Source organism: Phocoena sinus, chromosome 7 (assembly GCF_008692025.1).
Source record: "Phocoena sinus isolate mPhoSin1 chromosome 7, mPhoSin1.pri, whole genome shotgun sequence".
NCBI lineage: Eukaryota > Metazoa > Chordata > Mammalia > Artiodactyla > Phocoenidae > Phocoena > Phocoena sinus.
The window spans coordinates 94,675,908-94,688,617 of NC_045769.1; the positions used below are offsets into that span (position 1 = coordinate 94,675,908).

The 12,710-nt window shown below is 34.6% G+C and overlaps 1 protein-coding gene across 3 annotated transcripts in view; it reads left to right on the forward strand.

The window, feature by feature from the left end:
* Positions 1 to 12,710, forward strand: part of DARS1 (aspartyl-tRNA synthetase 1) — a 67,703-nt gene that overhangs the window by 8,862 nt on the left and 46,131 nt on the right. For all 3 annotated transcript variants that reach the window (XM_032637822.1, XM_032637821.1, XM_032637823.1), the window contains exon 4: positions 8,878 to 8,980. In XM_032637822.1, coding sequence (XP_032493713.1) covers positions 8,878 to 8,980 — 103 coding nt within the window. The remainder of the gene's footprint in view (positions 1 to 8,877; positions 8,981 to 12,710) is intronic.

Sequence of the window (12,710 nt, forward strand, 5' to 3'; positions counted from 1 at the left end):
TTTCTCATCCAATCACTTATTTGGATCCTAATTTAAATCTACAGTAAAAAAAAAAAAAAAAAAAAAAAGACACTAAGACTTGGATATTTAAACATTGACTGGATGTTTGGTGTTAAGAAAATTTTTTTTCAGTTGAAATAATAGTACTGTTGTAACATTATTTTTAAAAAGATCTGCTCTCTTAGGGATCCTTACTGAATTACGTATGGATGAAATAATAGAGGGTTTGCAGGGGTTTGCTTCAAAATAGTACAGGAATTGAGGAATAAGTGGATTGGGGCAGAAGTTGAGGAATGAGTTGATTGTAGCAAAGCTGAAACAAGAATGGCCATGAATTGATAACCGTTGAGGTACGTGAGGATTGTAGGTAGGTGTTGATATCATTTACAAATAACCATCATTTTGTCCTTTTCTTTCAAATGTTTATCTTATTTCTTGTTTCTCTGCAATAATCAGTGGATTCTCCAGTATTGCAGGGATTCTCACAATGAAGAATTTTTTAAACAGTGGAGATATAAATTCCTGCTGAGTTATTTCATGACTTCAGGTGTTCTGCATAAAATGTCTTTACAAAACAATGCCAAAGTTTAAAAAGTAGGTCAAAAGAAATTTTCTTCTAGTCCAAGTTTTCTGTTATCAGAAGTAGGTATTAAATTTTATCAGACCTTTTCCAGAAATTATTTCCCTCAAAATATCATGCTGAATATATTTATACAGCGATTCATTATACTATTCTCTTTGCTTTTGTGTTTGTTTGAAATTTTCCACATAATAAAAAATTTAAAATACAGTTGATCTTCATTATTCACAGATTGTATACTTGCAAATTCACCTACTTGCTTACATGTATTTGTAACCCCAAAATCAATACTTGCAGTGATTTCACTGTCATTCACAGACATGCCAGACATTCGCATGAGCAGAGTGGTAAGAAATTTGAGTCTCCCAGTGCACACATTTTCAGCTGAGGTTAAAAACAGTGAAGCTCTGCCTTGTATCATCTCTTGTAAACAAGTGTCCTTTTCACAGTCTATTTAATGCCACGTTCTTCACAGCCTTGTGCTTTTTGTTGGTGATTTGACTGTTTAAAATGGCCCCCAAGCATAGTGCTGAAGTGTTTTCTAGTGTTCCTAAATGCAAGGGAGTCATAATATGCATTATGGAGAAAATACTGGTTGTTAGCTAAGTTTTGTCCAAGCATGAGTTATAGTGCTGTTGGCTGTGAGTTCTATGTTAATGAATCAACTATATATATTTTAAATAAGGTGTCTTTAAACAGAAATACATACAGAACAAATTTGCGTATTGATGGACTGATGAAAATATTGTAACCAGACATTCACAGAAACCTCACCCTATATTTCCCCTAGGAGCAATGGCTCAATATTTGCTAATTTATTGTTCTGGTGACTTTATAAAACATAACTACCACAAATAGCAAGAATCAACTGTATGTAATTCTAGTGATTTACAATAATGGATTTCTTAACATTGAACCATTTTTGGATTCTTGGAATAAACTGAATTTGGTAAAGGTGTGGGTAGTATTCTTTTAGCTAAGTTTCAATAATATGTTTTTTTTGAATTTTGCGTTAATCTGGTTTTCATAATTTTTACTTGGAAAATTCTACTTTGTTTTTAAGTTTGTATGTATGTGTATGTGTGTTTAAGTTGTAAGTTACCCAAGTAATACAAAGTATTTTCACATGAATTTTTCAGAGTACAGAAATTATATTCCTTTTTCTTCTCTACTGCCTATCTTTTGTCCCAGCCTTTTCTATTAATTCTTAATAATTTGTTCGTTGTCTTTCCAAAAATCTTTTTTTTAATGCACATATGTGCACACACACACACACACACACACACACATAAAGGTTCTTTGTTTTGTGTGTGTTTTGTCTTATTTTATGTAGATGATACCGTATTTTTACATGTTACTCTGCAACTTTTTTTATTTTCAATTAACAGTGTTTCTTGGAGATACTTCCATGATATTAGTTATAGATCTACATAAGGCAGTATTTCTGTAGGATAGATATCTAGAAGTGAAATTGCTGGGTTGAAGGGTGGGCATATGCATATTAAAAATTTCCAATACCAGATTACCCTCCAAAAAAGCTATACTCAGTGATACTCCCACAAGTATGTGACAGTACCACTTTCTCCACATTCTTGCCAGCAATGATTGTCAATGTTTTTTATTTCTGCCAAAGAAGATTATCTGAAAAAATGAATAAAATCTTTGAATTTGCAGAACCCTGATTGCTGCTACTCCCTTCTTCCTTACATGGAAAAAATTATACCAATAAATATGACTTATTTGGAATCATTCATGTGTTCTAACTCCAGAAGTAGTATCACATTAAAATTGGACTTGGACAGACAACCTATGCTGGCAATTTCAAGTAAAGCAAAGTTCTGAAAAAACCATGAATAAGGAAATGAAAGTGTCAAAAGTATGACAACTAGAATCCTGTTAAGCAAAAAAAAACAAAACCTAGTCTGTTTATATAACAAATATCTGTATGTTTCTCCTCAAATTAAGGGCAGTGTTTTACACATTTTTAAAGATTAAAAATCAGATTTCTTACAATAGGTTTATGCTTCATACCCATAAAATCAAGAGTTTTATATAGGAGCAAGGAGAAAATTTTAACTCTTAATGATACCTTAACATTAGTTTCTTTCGATTGTGAAAGCTTATGAGCATATTGAAAAAGTAATTGAAATATCTACGGTTCCTTTCAAATTTTATACATACTGCATGGAAGTCATTGGCACAAGATAATTCTATTTCAATAATATTCTTCCTAAAAACTTAACATATACTTCCAAAATAGCTACTTTATTTAGATAGTTTAGGATTTTTAATACCAAAGGTCAGAACATCGACTTATAGCCATACAAGAATATTTCAGGGAAAATAACAAATGGAAACTACTTTAAAACATTTAGGTCTTTGCTATTTATTCCATAACTGATTAACATAAGCGATGAAGGAAAATGTTAATCTTGGTTATTAGGAAGTGAAGGTACATTATCTAAATAATAAATTCAGGAGCTTGGCAAGCTAAAAGACAGTAGGAAGAGATAAAAACATAAGATTGCCTCATATCTTTGATAACTAGTTCTCCCACCAAGGCTTACTTCCTTACTGAGCCATCACCAAAATGGAGATGAGAGTAAACTTTTTTGTTCTGGCAATCTACCATGTTTGTTCTTCAGCTTAGAAATAAAGATTGCACCTGGTGCTGTAAAGGAAGGTTTCCAACTTTACATTTTTCTAAAACAGACCTCTTGCGTAAATTTAAGAAATAAACTGCCTCTTTAAAAACTTGACTCAAAATGCAACACAAATTTTTAACTGCTAAGGATTTAAATTTAAGATAACCTAAAAGCAGTGAATTCATTCAGCTGTTTTAAACATTAAGTTTCATATCTTTTCTATAAACTCTCTCCTGATTGGGGAGTTCCATGAAGAAAGATGAATAATATGTAGCAGTTGATTAATGTGTCTTATAAAGTTCCTTTACTAACTTAAGCAGTGAGAACTCTTTGCTAAACTGAGAAATTACATAATTGCTTCTTAGAATAAAAAACAATATATGGCTATAGTAAAAATTAACTTCCTATATATAGAAAGATATAAAATGAAAAATAGAGCTACATTATGATCCAGCAATCCCACTCCTGGACATATATCCAGAAAAGATGAAAACTAATTCGTAAAGATACATGCACCCCGATGTTCATAGCAGCACTGTTTACAGTAGCCAAGACATAGAAGCAACGTAAGTGTCCATCAGCAGATGAATGGGTAAAGAAGATGTGCCATACGTATATATATATATCAATACATACATACACACACACACACACACACACACACACACACACACACACACACACAATGAAATAGTACTCAGCCATAAAAAAAGAATAAAGTATTGCCATTTGCAGCAACATAGATGGGCCTAGAGGTTATCATACTAAGTGAAGTCAGAGAAAGACAAATATTATATCACTTATATGTGGAATCTAAAAAATAATACAAATGAATTTATTTACAAAACAGAAACAGACTCACAGATATAGAAAACAAACTTAACAGTTACGAAAGGGGAAATGAGAGGAGGGATAAATTAGGAGCATGGGATTAACAGATACACACTACTATATATAAAATAGATAAACAAGAATTTACTGTATAGCACAGGAAACAATAGTCAATATCTTGTATATAACCTGTAATAGAAAATAATCTGAAAATATATACATATAACTGAATCAGTTTGCTGTACACCTGAAATTTGTTGTAAATCAACTATGCTTCAATTTTAAAAAAAGAGGACAAATAGAAGTCTCACAAATCTAGCTCGTCTGTCAGATTACAATCTGTTTCCCCACAAAATAGCCACTGTTGTTTCTTGTGTATTCTTTCAGGAAAAAAGTGCATTTTCAAATATGAGCATATCCTTTGTTTTTTAAATTTACATAAAAGGGATCTCTCTCTCTCTCTCTCTCTCTCTCTCTCTCTCTCTCTCTCTCTCACACACACACACACACACACACACACACTGCCCCTTGTTAATCACTCACCAATGTCTGTAAGAAAATGCCTTGCAAGACATTGAATTGCAGTGTATCACCGACCAGAGACAAAGAACAATTTTGTTTACTAACACCTTTCAAGAACTTGGTGTCAAAAATACTTGATAAGAGGTAGTCTGAGTGGACAGCTCTGTTTACCAGGAAACCAGTACTAATTTTTAAAGTCTTTTAAAAGTCTTTCTGAGTGTACCATCGAGGTTCTAGTATTTATTTATTTATTTATTCTTAATAAATTTATTTATTTTTGGCTGCATTGGATCTTAATTGCTGCGCACAGGCTTTCTCTAGTTGTGGTGAGCAGGGGCTACTCACTGCGGTGGCTTCTCTTGTTATGGAGCACCGGCTCTAGGTGCACGGGCTCTAGAGCACAGGTTCAGTAGTTGTGGCATACGGGCTTAGTTGCTCCACTGCATCTTCCCGGACCAGGGCTCGAACCCATGTCCCCTGCATTGGCAGGCGGATTCTTAATCACTGTGCCACCAGAGAAATCTCAAGGTTCTAGTATTTAGAAGTGCTTTGAACACGAAAAACTTGGGACCATAGCACTAGGGTTCACATCTGTTGCAGTAGTGAAGATTACATAAATAGAGAGTAATAATAGAACCTCAGTTCTTTTATTTAAGTAGTTCTTTTATGAACATCTTTGTCACTAAGACTTTCCATACTTAATTTCCTTAACATATATTCTAAGAAATGTATTTCTTGAATCAGAGAACATTTTAAGCCCATTTTTAATGCCCACTGCCAAATTGATCTCTGAAAGCATTGTACAAGTTTACCTTGTTATCAACAAGTTATGGAGGAATGGTTTTCACTTAATTCTCCCAAGCATTGTATGATATTGTATATTTTTAAATCTTTACTAGTATGAGCAGTATAATGGGTCATCATCATTATTTGCTTCAACTTGCATTACTTTCGTTTCCAGTAATATTTTTCTCCTTATGTTTACTTACTAGGTTTTTTTCTTTTTCTTTTAGAGTATTTGTTCTAGTCCATTACCCATTTATCTATTGGGATCTCAGTGTTCTTTACTCATACATCTTTAAGATCTTTATGTATTAAAGATGTTGACTCATATAGGTTATGTGTCATTCAGCAATTATATATATTTTTCCCAGAGTGGTTTTTTTGCTCTACTTAGAAAGTCCTCCCCTTTTCTATTGTACACTTTGATATTCAATTCCAGTTTTTACTCAGTTTTTTAGTTTATCTCCTGAATGCCATCTAGAATTAGAATCTCTTTGCTCTAATAGGGTCTGTTCTCACTTCTTTCTTATGCTGCATTAATCTGGCTGTTTCTGTACATTTTTACTTACTGTAGGTTTATAATATGATATGCTGAGGTCTCACCTCTCCACCCTTTTCCTCCCATCTATTGGCTTTTTAAAAAAATAAGGTTTAATTCTTAGAATTACATACAATAAACACATTAAACACTAAAAGAGAAGAGTGAACATTCTTTACTTTACTTTACCCATAACCATTGATTTCTTTTCCCTAGCAGGCATGTCAGGTCTTGGGAGTGCATTTGCTTCTATGTTTAGCCTCTTGAACTTCCCAGGTTCTACTCACTGCTTGTGTTGAATCTGGAACATGGCCACGATTTTCTTTCAACCCTTATGTTTCTTTTGTACCTACCTCTTTGATTGTATTGTTCTCTTAAAAAATAGTTTTTCTGATTTGGAAAGTAGTACATGGTTATTGTAGAATGTTCAGAAAATATGAAGAACAGAATAATTCCCTGTGATTTCCCCTTCCATTAGTAGCCACATTTTGGTGTTTTTCTTCCTATGCCATCAACTTCACATTTTGATGGTTTTTTCTTACACAGTCAATTTTAATATCTTTCTTATAAAAATTTATGATTGTACTCTTTGTATGGCTTTATCACTATTTTCACGTAATAGTCTATCATGAGTGTCACAAATATTTACTTTGTGTTCCCAGCACCCACCATAGTTTTTGGACATAGTAATTCAGCTGTGAAACAGAAATGGTCATCAGTCTTCAGATAAGTAGGTGGCAGTGGCAGTGGTGCTATTAGTAATAGTAATAATGATTAATATTAATTAATAACATTAATTCACAGTTAACATTAATTGGGTACCTGTCACAACTCTAAACTTATTACTTATATAATCTTCAAGATTATAAATGAAAACTCAAGAAAACCCCATGAGTAATATACTGTTATTTTCTCCCATTTTGCAGATGAAGAACTGAGACATAATTAGTTTAATATTTTCCAATAGGCCCCTTCATAGGAAATGATAGGATATGATCCTATGTCTTTTGATTTAAAAGATTTTACTCTTTACCAAACCCTTACACTAAATGTCACCCCTTAGTGCTGACCTAAAGATATTTTCCTGTGCTCACCCTTTATAAGTACTATAGAGCCCTCCATTCTCTCTCAAGTTCTTTGTGTAGCACTGGAGTTCATCACAAGATTGCTTTGTAGTGCAGCCAGGTCAGTGCTTCCTCTGTCTGCACTATTAGAGCAGCTAAAGTACTTACTAAATCATGCACGTTACCTTCCATTTCATGCTAACATTCTGTTCTAAGTGGGCTAATATCTGGCTGTGGTTTCAGTAGTTCTTGGGATAATGTCATTTGATTCATTTGCAGATTTCTCTATCCATTCAGCATCTTAAAATCCCTTTGAACTTGTTCAGTTCGTGTAACTTTCTTTTTTAAGATTTTACTTAGCGACTGGATCATACTCCAAAGGAAAGGGAAAATAAAATCTATTTAGTGGTAAGAATATGTCAATCATATATGACTTGGAAGTCCATAGATTGTGTCTATCTTGGCACTCTGTTTGCAACCTTTATTTAACCTCACAGTTGCTCTCAGATTTGCATTTCAAAACTGTATGTTGAAAGTATTAGCTATAAGTTTGCTTACGTTTTTGCTTTTTTTTGGTGGGACCAGGGGAGGCAAAGCTAATTCTCAGTGTAAAAATAATTCTCAGTTTAAACAACAAAACCTTTTGACGTTTTGAAAGACAATCTGATGAAAAAAGTGGTCTGGAAAAGATTTAACGTGTTTTATGAGGAAGTAGTTTCCTAAAACTTGATCAGAGACTTTTAAAAAGGATATACTTTGGAGAAAAGCCCTGTCACAAAGATGGTGAGTGACTGGATCTGTTATGAATATTATTTTTCAAAAGGTTAAGAATAAGGAATGACAGTTGCTTATGAAAGGAGGGGGGGTCAAGAGGCCCAGTATTATGTAGAAATTAAACTAGTTATAGGGCATAAAGAGAATGATCTTTTATAGACAAAGTAAACTACTTGGAGTAGGGCTTCCCTGGTGGTGCAGTGGTTAAGAATCCGCCTGCCAGTGCAGGGGACACAGGTTCGAGCCCTGGTCTGGGAAGATCCCACGTGCTGCGGAGCAGCTAAGCCTGTGTGCCACAACTACTGAGCCTGCGCTCTAGAGCCCACGAGCCACAACTACTGAGCCCGCGTACCACAACTACTGAAGTCCGCGTGCCTAGAGCCCGTGCTGCGCAACAAGAGAAGCCACCACAATGAGAAGCCCGCGCACCGCAACGAAGAGTAGTCCCCGCTTGCTGCAACTAGAGAAAGCCCCTGCGCAGCAACGAAGACCCAACACAGCCAAAAACATAAAAATTTTTTAAAAATTAGAAAAAAAAAACTACTTGGAGTAAAAAAAAAAGTGGAACTATTATAAAGGATGAAGAATTAGGAAGACGATAAAGGAAAAATGAGAAAAATAGAACAGGAAGTAAGCTAGCCTGTTATTCTAAATGCTCTTTGAAATGTACTTTGGTAGGAAATAAAATGAACCACCCCCGTAGAATGTTTATGTTCTTGTGACTAAGCACTTTATTACTACTTTTATGGTTGCATCATTGAGGCTCTTATGATGGTTAGCATAGTACCTTTGCCTGTAGAATATACTAGCTATTGAATGAATGTTGAAAGTGATCTGAAGTTACTTGAAATTTGTTTAATAAGTCCATACAATGACAAAATAATTTTCTTGGTTGATAATTTTTGAAATTGGTGCTTTGCCTACATCCTCATAACAAGCATTTTAAAAGCGTAGGAGAAACTTGGGTTTCTTTAAAGCTTGTTAACTGAGTATGGGAATTTTGGCTGTCAAAGCCAGATACCTATGTGTATGTCCCTGTTGGGGATAGTAAATTTGGGCCCAATTATAAAGTAGAGAAGCATTTTTCTTCTTTGTAAAACCTGGAGTAGCATGTCCTTACGTACTTTCTGTCTTCTTCAGGGAAGCAGTGCTTCTTAGTCCTACGTCAGCAGCAGTTTAATGTCCAGGCTCTTGCAGCCGTGGGAGACCACGCAAGCAAGCAGATGGTTAAATTTGCTGCCAAGTAAGTAAGCAATTATATCCTGTTGTCAGAATAAACAGTGGTGGGAACCGGGGCTCCCAGGGCTTTGGACCATTTTCATGCATTAACATCAACGCTTCCTTTGTTTAAAAATGTAGTTATTTAAATTGTCAGTTCAGTGTTGCTGAATACATTAAAGTTATAAAAGAGAAAATATGGAGCACAGACTTGAAATTCATTTGGAACTGCTGAAGCAGCACTCTCTACAGACAAGTCACATTTACTTTCAAGTAGAGTTACAAAAAGCCTGGCAGCGTCAACACTGCAAAGCAACTTTATTTTGTTGTGTTTGTTGAGCTTCATTTCCTCCCTCCCTCGCCTAGTTTGAGATTTGCATATTAAGCAACAAGTTTTCTAAGTAAATAATAGAAGTGTTTAAAATAAAAGAATGTGATTTTGCAAATGATTCCATCCTGAAGAAGTAAAACAAATGCGCTAACATGTTACAGCTTTTAACTTTGACACCAAAAAAGTTTAAAAAAAAAAAGTAAAGTTTGCTTTTTTTCTATCATAAAAGTATTATTGTCTGGCTCAGGGTTCCTATAGAAGCTCATTGTTTTGTTCAATTTACAAGGGGCAGGATACAGAGATAGTGTAGTGGTTGTGCCTGCTGGAGCTCTAAGGTAATAAGAGTTGGTGATGTGGCTAGTTTTGTTTGCATGTTTTTCTCAATTGAAATTTTATTTCCATGATAATGATCAAAGAAGACTCAGAAAAATGGAAAATTTTAAGTAGTAGAGTACTTCATAGGCATAAATATTTTTTAAAAGAAATTCAGTTGAGTAAATGTTACATTTTTTCTATTGATTTTTTTTAACATCTTTAGTGGAGTATAATTGCTTTACAATGGTGTGTTAGTTTCTGCTGTATCACAAAGTGAATCAGCTATATGTATACGTATATCCCTGTATCTCCTCCCTCTTGCATCTCCCTCCCACCCTCCCTATTTTCTATTGATTTTTATCTCTGTTATTTATATATATATATATATATATATTCGCTTTCAAAGACGAGTTAATATAGATAGAATTATCAATTTTAGAACTTAGAAGGAGACTAAAAACTCATCTAATTTAATATCTTAATTTATGGTTGGGCCTTCCCTGACTCCCTCAGCACAGTGGTTTACATATAATGGATGCTTACCAACTGGTTTTGGTTAACAGATTTATTTATCCAATTTAGTTTTATTGTATCATAGCAATACCTGCCCTCTGGTTTAAAGACTCCAGTGCCATTAATTACATCAATTTACTGATGTGCTCAGAGGTCTCAGTACCACTAGCCCTACCTCTCCCTATCTCCCAGTCCTGCTGCCCAGAGACTGTCACTTTCATCTCTTCTACCTGTATCATTTGGTGATTAGATTTGCTGTTTTAATACCTAGTCCTTAAGGGTATATGCTTGTGGGGTGCATTTGTCACCTAGCCTTTTCAGGTCAATCTGTATCCTATGAAGTGGGACATAGTAAATGTGGTCCCTAGAAATAAACTTTGTCTACACAGAGAACCCCTGAAAACCACAGACATATATGTTAAATTATATTTAATATACTGGAAAATACTGGGGAAAAGTCAACTTTGAGTCAACAAACTTTATGGCCTCTGTCTTTTATATATTAAATTGGTTCTGAAAACTAATATATGAAACTGATAGTTTCATATAGAATACATTTTTTGGTAAACTGCATTATAACCTCCATATTACATTCTTGAAGGATTATTGTCTGAAAGTCTTTTGGAAATCCCATTTACCCTTAATCACTAAGAGGCATTCTACTATCAAGAGAACAGTCAATTCATTTGATATCTCTAGAGGCAGACACGTTAAAGTAGTCCACAAATAGTTATTTCTTATTTTGGATCTTCTCAGAAACTCCTGGGACTTGACTGACAGCAATTGACCATATCAGATGTCAACCAACGCTTACCAGCTGGAAAAGATACTTGCACACAGAACTTAGTTCACTAATGCCCTTATAATATATGTTAAAAAAGGCTTTTATCTAAAAGGGATAGTGTATGCGTGATCCTTTTTTTAGAATAAGGGAAGAATTTAGATAATTTAACCTGGATTTCATAATCTTGAAGTGGATGGAACTCAATCAAGATCTAGATCTGATTGTAATCTCTTTGTTTTGTTTTTGTTTTTGGCTGCGTCACTGGGCGTGCAGGATCTTAGCTCCCCAACGAGGGATTGAACCCAGGCCCCGGCAGTGAAAGAGCTGAGTCCTAACCACTGGACTGCCAGGGGATTCCTGAGATCTGATTTTAATCTTAATTCAGGTTTAACAATTAAGTTGTGACTTTGATTTCTTTTTTAAAGCAAAGAACATGTAGCTATTTTTAGTCCATTTAAAAAACTGGACTTTATATAATTAGTAATGTGTGGGAAAAGATGGTTTCATAATAGAGCTGTTGCATATTATAAAGCCTTTGACTGGTTATATACAGGCGAATGGACCCAATTTTATACAATAGGTTTAACATGTGGAACTTAAGTTACAATTATTTAACTTTCGGCACTACTCATATGTTAAGGTATCTATCCTGAGTTATTAACAATAAATGTGTTAATAGTTTTTGCTACCTTGTGAAAAAGGAAAATTCTCATGACTCCCTATGGTGAAAAATGATGAGTTTTTAATTTTTGTGGCTGGTTGATAAGATAGTTTTCTTAGGAACATGATTTGTTGCTTCTGGTATGTCAGTCAGCTTGTCTTTATGTGATTTTGCTATACTTCTAAGGTAGTTCAGAAATCCTGATCTTCCTTGGTAACAAGTGTAAAGCACATGTCCTTTCTGATAGAAAGGCAGTAGTATGATCTTATATTCAAAGTACCAATTTTTAAAGAAGAAAATCAAGAACAGAAAAATTTTACTTAGAAAATTACCTGCTCTATTTATAAATAATAATAAATCAAGTGAAACTGTAATATAAATATAAAGAACTTTCAGAACTTTTAGGAAAAAGATGTGTTGGTTTTTTTCTTCATCCTTCAAAATCCTTTTCTTAAAAAGTCCATATTTGGGCTTCCCTGGTGGCGCAGTGGTTGAGAGTCCACCTGCCGATGCAGGGGACATGGGTTCGTACCCCAGTCCAGGAAGATCCCACATGCCGCAGAGCGGCTAGGCCCGTGAGCCATGAACGCTGAGCCTGGGCATCCGGAGCCTGTGCTCCACAACGGGAGAGGCCACAACAGTGAGAGGCACACGTACTGAAAAAAAAAAGTCCATACTTGCCAGAAGTTTCTTTGTAAGTGCTATTTTTATCTAAAATCTTTAATGGCTTCCTATTTCCAACCATGTTCAATATTAATTCTACGTGGTGGTTCCCCCTGTTATTTCCCACTATTTCTCAATATACATGCTTCAGATTGGACAGTCTCTCCATGTCTACAATGACCTCTTTTCTAATTTTACTTCTTATTTTAAAGACTTTAGTTTTATTCATTAAATCCTCATTCTTTGTCACTTAGCTTATTAAGCCCATGTTCTTCATGATCCTCACTGATTGGTTTCTCTTTTCATTTCTCTGGGGTCCACAAATGTGTTCTTGGGAGACTGGAAGTTTTCTATATTTTTTTAAATTTTAGTGTACATTTTGGTGATTATCTTAAAGTTACATAAGGATACTATGCCATATCATTTTATAGGCTAACTTACAGCAGAGAACTGCTGTGTAAATTGTGTTCATGCCAGCTGAAGCCGAT